This window comes from Tauraco erythrolophus, chromosome 3 (genome assembly GCF_009769465.1).
Source record: "Tauraco erythrolophus isolate bTauEry1 chromosome 3, bTauEry1.pri, whole genome shotgun sequence".
NCBI lineage: Eukaryota > Metazoa > Chordata > Aves > Musophagiformes > Musophagidae > Tauraco > Tauraco erythrolophus.
In genome coordinates, this window is record NC_141467.1 from 2,837,169 (window position 1) to 2,849,627 (window position 12,459).

General features: G+C 44.5%; 1 protein-coding gene across 1 annotated transcript; it reads left to right on the forward strand.

The window, feature by feature from the left end:
* Positions 1-3,210: 3,210 nt before the first annotated feature.
* Positions 3,211-10,752, forward strand: LOC147528944 (serpin B6-like). Its single transcript, XM_009978764.2, has 6 exons — positions 3,211-3,378; positions 4,511-4,648; positions 6,910-7,027; positions 7,259-7,401; positions 9,015-9,182; positions 10,348-10,752. Exons 1-6 carry the CDS (start codon positions 3,211-3,213, stop codon positions 10,750-10,752), a joined length of 1,140 nt encoding a protein of 379 aa, XP_009977066.1.
* Positions 10,753-12,459: the final 1,707 nt, after the last annotated feature.

A 12,459-nucleotide genomic window follows, 5' to 3' on the forward strand; every position in this document is an offset into this window, starting at 1 on the left:
CCTGGTGGTCATCCCGGGGGTCGATGTGGATGAAGTCAGGAGTCTTCATCAGTGTGAACTTTTCACCATGGATGAAGTCAGGAGTCTTCATCAGCATGAACTCCACCCGCACCCCCCCGCTTCCAGCTGGCTTCAGTCCGTCAGTTTCTTATCTCGAGCAGGGAGTTTACCACACTCAAAGATTTACGATGTACTTTCCACCGCTCTCGGGGATTACGTATATATTTTTAACCATAAGTGGCCTTGTCATGCCTTCTTAATCAACTCTAGGCTAAAGCAAAATTTTATTTTTTTTAACCCCTTCCTTACTTCTCACACCTCCGACCCAAGGCCCGCGGCCATTCCCTTGCCTACCTTCCTCATCCCGGTTACAAGCCTTCATCAGCTCCTAATTCCACCTCAATTCGCTTCACGTCGCACTATTGATCGCTTAAAAAAAAATAAAAATAATAAAAAAATACACCTGCGAGGGCCGTTTGCCTTAACTAGACCCTCAGGTAGGCGAGGGGGGGGCCAAGCACCTACAATCTCCGGTTACACCAACACCTCGCTTTTACTCAAAACGCTTCAAAAATAACAACCGCCCCGCACGGACCGGTGGCGCTTTCTGTCAGCGGGAGGGAGGCAGAAAACCTTGCGGCGAGGGGGCATAAAGACGGGCGGTGATGGCGGGCGGCTGCTCTATCCGGCGGGGACGGCGGCACGGCGCGGCCGCCGTACGGCCTCTGAAAGCCGCCGAGGAGGAGCCGAGCTCCCGCCCTTTGCCCCGGCTCGGCAGCGCTTCCGGGGACAGGGCCGAGCCGCGGGAGGAGCGGAGCGGAGCGCGGCGCTCGGGAGGGTGAGTGCCGCGGCTGCGCCATCCCGGAGATGCCGTTTTCTACGGGAAGCTCGCGCTTGTGGTTTTTAAAAGAAGCAGAGGCTGCGCGGCGTTGCTTTTGTTTTGTTTTGTTTTTTTTTTTTTTCCTCTTTCGCGCTGTGGTTTCTGCTTCTCGTCCGCTAGCATCGCAGCGGTGCGCAGGGACCGCTGTTAGTGCGTCGGGCGCCGCGGAAGCCTTCAGTTTTGGCGTCGTTTGTGGTGCCGGTGCCAGGGCGGGGGCGGAGGAAGGTCTCTGCGCCCTGGGGAGCGGCACACCGCTCCGCTGGGATCCACTGGGATCCCCGGGGGTGCTCCCGGCCCCTCTCCGCTCCTGCTGAGGCACCCGGGGCCGGTGTCACCCCCCGCGTCCCGCCGCCGGGCACTGGAGAGGCGCGATGTGACCGGGCGTTAACCACGCAAGCGTTTCAACGTTGCTCCCGGCTTCCCAAATCCTAAACGAAGCCCTCTTCCCTCGGGAAAGCTTGCTTTGGTTCGGAGGGTGGGAGAAGGGGCGGCCTTCTCTGTGGAGGGGGACGCTGCCCGACGTTCGTCACCCTGAGTTCCCGCTCTGGCGTCCATGAAGACGGCCTTACAGCATATATCCGTTTACAGCTGGGAATATATCCTCTGGATTCATAGTGGTAGGAGCACACAGGGTCAGGACATCCCGAAACCTCCACACGGGAGCTTCCCTGTGGGCCTGCGGAGCCCACGGGGAGACTGAGGAACGAGCCGCTGTCAGTAAAGCCTCTGGTCATGGAGGGGTTTGCAACCGACTGACAAATCTGTTTTTTTGTTCCTTCAAGTGCAGTTGCTGTGTATCCAAACAAAACGGCGTCTCCAAAACTGCTCCGATAAGTGCATCCGTAGTCGCAGTGCTGTTCTTGAGCTGCAGAGAAAGCACGGATAACCCGACAGGTAGAGCTCCAAGCCTTGTGTCCCAGTTGTGGAAATATTGCTTATTTGGTTAAATGCCCTGATTTTCAGGTGGGCGGATAGCGAAATATTACTTATTTGGTTCAATGTGCTGATTTTTCAGGTGGGCAGATAGCGTGAGGTATGTCCTTTTGTCTGTAAATTCTTGCCTGTCATGGAAGCGCTGCAAAAACTTTCCAGGGAATAACTGCTTCTTGCTGCTGTCACTACTGCTGTGTATTTTGACATCTAGGGGGGAAAAAAAACCCTTATTGCAATCTGCAGGTGCTAGGCCAGTAGGAAAATTCTGGTTTTCACTGTAACCAACACGAACTGAAAACGCTAAGTGCTTCCTACTTATGCAGTTAAATTACTTGTTTCAGACAGAATTAGAGAATTGTTTCCATCTAAGCTTGTTGTGGTGTTTTTGTGTTTTGTTTTTTTTTTTTTTTATCCCCAATTACATGAGAAGAGAAACAGGAGAAAAGCTGCTACAGTTTATAGCAAAGCTACTAGCAAGGAATTTTCTCAGGTGGAAAATCATGCATGTAGAAACTTGTTTTTTCCACTTATTTATTTGAGACAGTGAATCAGTATGAATTAGGTGTTGGGTTTGTATTTTGTGGTAAGGTATCAACACTAGGCACTGCCTTAAGGGAAGAACAAAACATAGAAACTTTCACTACCAGCTGGTATCTTACGATGTCTGTGTTATCTATCAGCAGTTTTTTTTATTGTATGTGTTTCCATGTTGCGGGCAATAAAAAGGAACTGAAATGGACTTTAATATTTTTTTTTTTGTACTACAGCAGGAAATTACAGTAATCTGTCATGCTGACCAAATAACTCTTTTTTTTTTAATTTTATTTTTTAATCTTGTAGCTGAAGTCATTCTGCTGACTTCTGCCAGACTGGCTGTTAGGTTTAAAACAGAGTGTGCACGCGTATAAGTAAGCTGAAGCTATTACTGAAGATATAGACTTGGAGAAGGTAAAAGTTTGTAATTCTGCCATTCTGATGCCCAACTTTTTTTTCTCTGATTTTCCTATAAAGGCAAATAATTGTCTTTGTGAAGTCAAAAGAGACTTGTTTTAATAAATCCTAAACAAAATACTGTTTTACCTCATCATCTCAAAAGGTGTAATATTATTTACCCAGTGAAGAGTCTAATGACACCAGTGGGAACTGCTGTCTCAGTTACAGGTATGGGATTGAAATACAAAAGCAAAACAATAAATCCTTGAAATAACTAGTAGGGGATTTAAGGTGCTTGTTTCACCAAATCAGTTTTTCAGTGAGTCAGTAGTTTTCCAACCTAATTATGATGTTTGTTGCATAGTTTATGCTGGGAAATGTGGAAGACAGAGATAACTTACCAGTTTGTATTCAAATAAACTTGACCCTTTTTTTTTTCTAATTTGTCTTCCAGGCTCTGAACCATGGATAGCCTCTGTGCAGCAAACACTACTTTTGCACTCGACCTCTTAAGAAAGCTGAGCGAGCACAAAAGCGGGCAGAATCTGTTCTTTTCTCCTTTCAGTATTTCTTCTGCTTTGTCTATGATTTTGCTGGGTTCAAAAGGTAGCACGGAAGCCCAAATAGCAAAGGTATATCTAAATGAAAATATATTGAATTTGATAGTGTCACACGAACAACAAAACTGTGTTACAGTCTGTGGTCTGTACTGGTGCTAAACTAGTATTGTCATTCTGGTCTCAGAGAGAGGTCTTCCTTTGGTGTATGTGTAAGCAGTTGTGCTGGGTTTATGAGAGGGGATGCAGAAATGTAGCTGTGAAAGAGCTTAATCTGTTGGCTTTATGTGATGGGGTTCAGTAGCGTGGGAGGGGCTGCGGAAATGCCCCATGTAAGTAGCTGTGAAAAGCTTCCTTGGCTCCAAAACTGATCGTGAGACCTTCCCCGTCCCCTCAGGCCAGGGCAGAGCCAATCAGTGCCTCTGATTAAGATGGGGACAAAGGAGCTCATATGGAGCCTGGACCTACACTGAAGAAAGCTGGGAGGCAGGAAGCTGGCCCCCCTGCCTCCCTGGTGAGCAACTACTGCTGCGCCACCACTACCAGACTGGAGGTGGCTGCAGTGGCATGGCTTGGAGAGCTCCAAAGCACCTGCTTCTGGGACAACCGCTGGGAGTTTGTCTTGCTGGGACTGCTGAGGTTTGTCAAGAGGACTGAGACCTGAGAGAAACAGCCGTGCAGATACCAAGGACAATGAAGATGTCAGTCATTTTTGTTACTCTTTTTGCCTCTCTTGCAAAGCGGAAGAGGAGTTTAAACACATATTTTGTTTTCATTTAAATCTATGAAAGTTTATCCAAAATTATATTCTATTCTTGCGGTACTTGGAGATGTTTAAAAGCTGTTGGGACACATAGTCTTGGGCTACCAGCTGTAGATGGCCCTGCTTGAGCAGGGGGGTAGTACCAGGTGACCTCCAGAGGTCCCTTCCAGCCTCAGCTGTGCTGTGATCCTCTGTTTGACTTGAGTGAAGGAAACTCGATACTGCTGGCTCTTCTGCTCCCTAATTTATTACTTGTACAGCATCTGGCTGGGTACATCGTATGTGAATTGCCTAATGAGCTCCAGATGGGAGGTGTGATGAAAAATCTTTTGGCTTCAAGTCAGTTTTTAAACCTAAAAGTCATTAAAAAAAGAATAAAATTGTCCTGAGTAAGTGTGTGTAGAGAAGGCAGGGACTCTGCTGAGGGTGTTTGTCTTTCTACAGGTGCTTTCTCTGAGCAAAGCCAAGGATGCTCACAATGGATATCGATCCCTTCTCTCTGAAATTAATGATCCAAACACCAAGTACATACTGAGAACTGCGAACCGACTTTATGGAGAGAAGACATTTGAGTTTCTCTCGGTAAGTAATCATTAAATTTGTGATGTTTAAGCATAACGTACTTGCTGCCTGTTTCCTTTGGTGGTCAAAGCCAGGCTTTGGGTTTTACTTTCCAAATTTTCTAGGCTGAGACCTACCAATGTGATAGATTGTGCCAAAGCCCCGTATCTGAACTTGGTGGAGAAGCTGCGTGTGATCTGAAGGCATAACTGATGCAAAGCACTAAAAATCCATCAAACTCTAAATATTCAGGGTTCTATGATCCATTCATGTTTTTGGCTGTGGGACAAATGGTTGGCATATCTCGTTTCCCTTGATCATGTGTAAATACGATAAAAAATTGATATTGTTCTTCAGTTTGGGTGGTATTTTGTAGGTTTTTTTTAGGCATGCAGAGAACATACTGAATGAAGTGCATGACTTTTAAGACTTTCCTTATCAAAAGATCTGAACAGGAGAAGAGGTATTGTTATACACATTGCTTTAGATGTTTCCCTAGAAGCAAGATGATGTAAGGTGCTTTTTTCCTTCCCCCTGGGAGTTGTTATCCAACAATGGAGAGGTTAAAATTTCTGTGTAAGAATTTCATGAAGGGTTTAATAGGTGGTTAAAGAACCTATTAAAGGTGACCTCCTAAAGAACATAACAAGATGACCATCCTTGAAGCTGCCAGAAGTGATTAGAGGGGACACTCTTTATCCAGAACTGTCTACCCTTGAAGGGAACATCCCATAAAATGTATAAACTTTGTTCTCCTGTTTTTCTGCATTGTGAATGTGTGCAGCAGTGACATGGGGAAAAGGGAATTCCGACAGGGGGATATTGTGACCACCTACCCTTAAACATACCCCAGATACAAAAGAAAGGGGCAGAGGAAGAGAACTGGGAGAGGGAAGTAATTTAGGTGTAAACTGAGAGAAAATTAACAAATTGTTTAAGAGAATAACAATGAATATAGAATCATAGAATGATTTGGGTTGGAAGGGACCTCAAAGACCATCTAGTTCCAACCCCCCTGCCATGGGCAGGGAAACTCTCCATTACCCTTCACTACACCAAGTTGCCAAACATGTTCTGAATACGCCTGGTTGCAGTGGATAACTCAGTTTCTGTCCAGGCGATGGGTGTGCACACTGGGAGGACATATCTCCCATGCACCCAGTGCCACAAGAAAGAATGCCGCTTTCCAAAACTCCAAAATGAGTCTCGGAAAGTTGAATTGCACTGACTCTTTGGGTATCAGTTTTGGCACCCCAGATGGGACCCTCTCTGCTCAGCCGCAGGACCCATTGAGAAAAAGGACTCCCTTGGATGCCCCTGGAAACTTTTCCAGAGGGACTCCTCACCTCAATTGGATCACTGTGGGAGCAGACAAGGACCATCTGAATAAAGGTATTCTTTAAATCATTTTGGGGGCCTGGCTGTTTGGAAGCTGTTCATAAACAGATCTTCATAGAGTCATAGAATGGTTAGGGTTGGAAGGGACCTCAAAGATGATCTAGTTCCACCACCCCTGCCATGGGCAGGGACACCCTCCACTACACCAGGTTGCCCAAAGCCTCATCCAACCTGGCCTTGAACACTTCCAGGGATGGGGCATCTACGACTTCTCTGGGCAACCTGTTGCAGTGCCTCACCACCCTCAGAGTGAAAAATTTCTTACGTGGAACAGCTTATACTGAGTTGCTGGCACCTTACTGGTACATTTTGGTGTAAGTTTGGGAATACTTTTTGAGTATTGGAGTGATTTACAGTGGTTCTTTTTGTGAAGAATGCTAGTGTTTCATTTATCTAAAAGATAAACATTACGTGGATTGCACTCTAAAACTTTCCATCTGTGTTATAAAGAACTAGCTATATTAAATCAGAGAGAAGGTATTTTTTTTCTTCTCTGAAGAAAAAAATTAATTTCCCCTCTGATCTAAAGGTTTTTTACTAGTCTTTGAGGTTTAGCAATGGAATTTATGTAGAGAAGCTTACAAAATCATATGTGCTTTCACTGAAGCAAAAAACCTCCAAAACCAGCCACATTATTCCTCAATGAAGTTGTGTAGAACTTTTAGCACAGCAAGCGAGCCATTTGACTTAGTAACATACCATGGACAATTTCTATTTCAAATAAATGATATAAAACCTAACAGGAACGTGTCAGACAAAACTTCAACGGCTTTATATGAAGCTGGGAGAAAAGAGGCAGGTTTTCTTGGTAAATTTAAGAATCATTTATGGCTGAATGAGAGTGAAATACACTGCTGAAAAGCTGTTCTGAATGTCTGTGTTAGTCATTTATAGAGTCAAGTCAGAAACTCTACCATGCTGGACTGGAACAGATGGACTTCATGCATGCTTGGGAGGATTCCAGAAAACAAATAAATGGCTGGGTAGAGGAAAAGACGGAAGGTGAGTGTTTTGCAAAATGCTCTGTTGTATTTAATGGCAGCCATGGCTTGGGTAAACAGCTATTTCAAGATACAATATTATAAATTAAATAAACCCAGACATTGAGCTCTTGCTCTGATTGGTACATGATTCTCTTATCTATAGTCTATTCATTAGAGTAGATGCTATATTAGGTAATAATTAAATACATGTCAAACTGTTACTTTTTTTTTTTTCCTATGTATCACAAAGGTAAAATTCAGAACCTGTTGGTGGAGGGGATCCTCAATTCACTGACCAGACTTGTGTTGGTGAACGCGATCTATTTCAAAGGCAACTGGGAAAAGAAGTTTGACAAAGAGAAAACAGCAGAAATGCCATTCCAAATTAACAAGGTACGATGTGCTGAAATACTGACAGTACTCTGAAACGAATACATTTAACTCTGGAAAAAAATAAAAAAACATTCAGTGGTTCCCTTGGGTAAGCTAAGTGAAAGTCCTTATAACCCCTCCCTTTAATGTGAATACTCTTTTTGTTTAGTTTCTGTTAAGGTTGACATAATTACTAGAAACTTTAAGATAACGATTAAGTATTTCTTTCATTCTGTCTCTTCTTTTTTCCTTTACTGTTTTTTTTTGTTTGAGAGAGGTAGCCCTCTGCATAGTTACAGAACCTAGAACGGAACTAAGGAGAAGAAAACGATTAAGTGAAGTTCACAGGCTATTTGAGAGTCGTGAACATTTTCACAGAAGTCAGTAAAATGGGTTATTTTAGCCTGAAACTGGTGTGGATAAGAAAAGAAATGTTCCTTGAGGTTGTGGGCAGAAAAGAGCACTTCTACATGTGTGGAAATTCTGAATATAAGTTGTCTTAAGTCTTCAGTCAATTATTGTTTTAAGAGCAGAGTCTTTGGGATCTGGGTAACTTGGAGAAAGTTATAGGATACAAGGTTGGGGAATGCTGCCTTGGCCCACCCAAGGAACTTCCTTTTACATCTGCAGACAACTGCACATCTCTTTCCCTGTGAAACTAAATGGCTTGAGTTTGTGTTTTCGTCCTACTTAATGGCTAGCCACTGCTGAGCTGCAGAGCTCTGAGTAGGCTCAAATAAGCAGTTGGAAATCCCAGGTGCAACCTGAAGTTTTAAACTAGTTATTTTACGATCTCTCCAGTAGCAAAGATTCACTTTTACCATCCCAGGAGCCTTTCCAGCATCCTGTGATGTTATTTCTGTGACTCTTGCCCTTATGACTCACTGGATGATTTTTGCAGGCTGTGTGGCCTTTTCTTTGCTTATCCATTCTTTTCATGAGTCATTGCTGCTGCAAAATAAATTCTGCCATATTCTGTGTGGGTGTTGTTTCAATGAGCTTTACTTTAAAAAGAAAAATCTACTTACATGGTTATCTCCTGAAAATAAGGGAGAAAGCAATGGAACCCTTAACTGAAAAGGAGGAAAGTCACGATGTAAACAATGGGAGCTCAATGCTCCATGTGAAAATGGAAGGAGATAGCAGAGAATGAAATTGAGAGGAAAAATCTCTCTCCTCCTTACTATCCATGTGACTTCTAAGAATTCAAAATAATGCTCACGCTTTCTGAGCATTTCTACCATCATTTTAAGATATTTTAATTCCTCTGTTATAGCACTTAGAGCCACTTGGACTAAAAATGGAAGTACCTACGTGGAAATTACTTCATGCCCTGCTTCTTACCCACTTCTTACTCTGCTTAGTGCTCGTCACTGGTTCTGGAGTGAGCAAATATGTGTTCTTGCCCCTTTGCCTTAAAGGGAACTGCGCAGACATGGCCACATTCGTCATTAAACATTAAATCTCAGGCATCCTTACTTCTTGCTTTACAAAAGACAGCGGTGGGGCTGTGCTCTGTGGTTTGTTTAGTTCTCTCGAGCCCAATTCTAAAAAGCTCTGAGTGACTAGATGCCTGCTTTGTATTTTGAGACCAGCATACTAGCTCAGTACTAACTGTTGGCATGTGTTTTTAGAAAGAGACCAAACCTGTGCAGATGATGTTCAAGAAGGCCACATTTAACATGACCTATATTGGCGACGTCCAGACCAAAATCCTTGAGCTCCCTTATGTTGGTAAAGAACTCAGCATGATCATCCTGCTCCCTGATGCAATTCAGGATGGATCCACTGGCTTGGAAAGTGTAAGTTGTTGAGCTAAATGGAAAGACAGTCTGTGTCCTTCCAGGGAAGAAGGTTTGATATTGCGTCTAGGCCTGCAGTTCAGTTCCAAAACTATTGTCATTAGTGCTCAGCACCAGCTGACATGTCCCACATCTCCCTGCCCCCAGATTGATTGTCATGCCTTTTATCACTACTGGTCAAGCTGTGTGCTGCCCCCTTAGCCAGAGTCTCTAGAAGAAGACCTGACCCTCCTCAGGAGCAGAGGTTAGCTGTGGTTTTGGTGAAGGCTTGGTATGGTGAGTGTCATATGTGATGAGAGAGGATTTAGGGGAGCTCTGGGGAAGCCCTATAGCTTGTCCCATAGGATCTTCCATTCTGAACAGCTGGCAGGTGGTCTCTGGCCCACCACCTGGAAGCCGGCTCACAGGGAAGTGTAGGAGCTCTTCTGTTGTGGAGATACGATTCAAGATTAGATATAAGGGAGAAATTTTTCACTCAGAGGGTGGTGAGGCACTGGAACAGGTTGCCCAGAGAAGTTGTAGATGCCCCATCCCTGGAAGTGTTCAAGGCCAGGTTGGATGAGGCTTTGAGCAACCTGGTGTAGTGGAAGGTGTCCCTGCCCATGGCAGGGGGGTTGGAACTGGATGATTTTTGAGGTCCCTTCCAACCCAAACCATTCCATGATTCTAAGTTTGGGCAATTTCATGCTCTGGGCAAGGAATTTATTAAATAGGTTTTCTGACACTGACTGCAAGGGCGTTGTGAGCAGACTTTCATCAGCTTGTCAACTTGAAGGAGGACCCTCTGGTTAAGAGACAGAAGGACCAGGTTCGGTTTCTTTTGGACCTTGTCATCAGTTCTTCTGTGCCTTTACTCTCCTGCATGTAAAAATGTAAATAACCCCAATCTAACGTGTTTTATAAAAGTAAACTTTACGTGAAAGAAGACTGATCCTTCTTGTAGCTACCAGAAAGTGTATGAGATGGATCTCAGCTGGGGCTGTAGCCTCTAGTGAGAAGTACCCCTTGCACTTTGGGCTTGGGACACTCGAAACCCTGGAAAAAAGATGGATTTTAAGCACTATGTAAAAGAACTCACTACTAGTGAGTAGTAATCACTACTTTTGGCTGTGCAATGCTGACTCTCTTCTCGTTTTAATGATATGACTTTTGGGTTTTCCTTCAGCTGGAAAGAGAACTTACGTATGAGAAGCTGATGGATTGGATCAATCCCGAAATGATGGATAGTACAGAGGTGAGGGTGTCTTTACCCAGATTTAAACTCGAAGAAGATTATAATCTGAAACCCCTTCTGAGCAGCATGGGAATGCCTGACGCGTTTCACTTAGGGAAGGCAGATTTCTCGGGAATCTCCGCTGGCAATGAGCTGGTGCTCTCCGAAGTGGTTCACAAGTCCTTTGTGGAAGTCAACGAAGAAGGCACTGAGGCGGCAGCTGCCACGGCGGGCGTGATGATGCTGCGCTGTGCGCTGATCGTGGCAGAATTCACTGCTGATCATCCCTTCCTCTTCTTCATCCGGCACAACAAGACTTCCAGCATTCTGTTCTGTGGCAGATTTTGCTCTCCCTAAAAAAAGGAGATGTCTTGTTATAGAATGTTCTGTTTCTCTGGAATAAGGCTGCTCTTTTTGCACTAACTGGCTTCCAGCTGTGCCTGAATCCACTTCTGTGGTCTTCACCTCCTAGGAAAGGAAGAAGTTGATTTTGTTTGACAAGGCTGGAGCACACCTTGAGCTCCCGTCCCCCTTTATCCTCCTATCCCCCTCTTTTTTTTTTTTTTTGTTCTTCCATACTCATCCATTTAATGCCTTGATACATTCCCTAGAGATGAAAGGAGTCCTTGGCAGCCTGTTCCAAGTGTTGCTGAGCATCTTGACTAGACAGTTTTGTTTGTTTTTTTTTTTGTTTAATAACTGGACAGGCACTTGGACAGGGAGGGGAGTAAAAGTATGTCTTTGTACCGAATGTCCTCACAGGGTGTTCGGGGGGGTGAGGATCATTTTGTCACCACAGGACACCTGGTTTGTTACCTAACACCTAGTTTATTAGTCCTTTAACAAAGAGTGTAATGAAAAAGCACGGGGTGCCTACGCAATGTTGAAGTGACAAAACTTTTATTTTTTTGCTGTTGTTACATATTTTTCCTGTTCATAGTTTCTGAAACAGTTTAACTGTGTGATACCAAAGACAGAGCTGAAATAGCTTTCCTAATACAGCCATCTGTTTCGCTGGTTTTGTTCTTGAAACAATAAAAGAACTTTAAGTGCTGTAGGACTCTGTTTCTTCTTTTTTTAACCATAAATTATGTAGATTTTTATCTGTAGTGTGAAGAAAATAATTGTTTCTTGATAGAGTACAACCAGCTTCTATATAGCTTGTTTGGGATTTTTGTTAAACGTGAGATTTTTGGAACACTGCAAACCTGAGGTGCTTACTTGGGGTGCCATGAAGTTTGGGGTGGGCCTTGGAAGGGGTTGCAGCAGAGGGGACCTGAGCCAACCCTTTTTTTTCTGGGCGGAATTGCAGTGCCACTGTTGCACAACAAGGAAGGAGTTAAATTTTGTGAAAGAATGGAAGGAAGGGTTTCACAGGCTGTGACCGACAAGCACACAAGGGCTGAGAACAGGATAACCATCCTCAAAGTCACAAAGAGTGACTCATTGGAAAACTTCCAAGCGTTTGCCATCCTTGAAAGGGGGAACATCCCAGAAAATGGATAAACTTGGTCACCCTGTTTGGGATTGGCAGCAGGTACAGCAGTGACGGGGGGGAAAGGGAATTCTGGCAGGGGGAGATGGTGCCCACTGGCTCATTGACCACCTGCCCTCAACTAAGATCGTGTCCTGGGACTGTGTGGGCATGTTAGGAGGAACTATCCCTGTGCATCTGGCACATCTGGCAGTGTGGGTAAAGAATGTTTGCTTTCTAAAACTCCAAAATGAGTTTTAGGGAGTCAGTTTTGCCAACTTAATCCAAGTCAAGGCTTGGTGGTCATCATCCAGGTGCTGCTAGACTGGCCTGTGCTCAACTCAGTGTGCAGCAACTCAGGTGAAGCAAATAAGTGTTAATGAAGGTGGGGGGAGCCCAACAGTGTAACCACCAGCACGGGTGTTGTGTGCCCCAGTTAAGGGGCTGGTGCTCTGCACCCACAGCCAGAATGGGCAGTAATGGGAAGAGGTGTGGGGTGGGTGTGTTCTTGGTGGCCAGATGGAGGGCTGATGGATGAAAACCACTGGGTTAAACCCCAGAGAGCCCTCCCTGCTGTTACCTTTACGTTA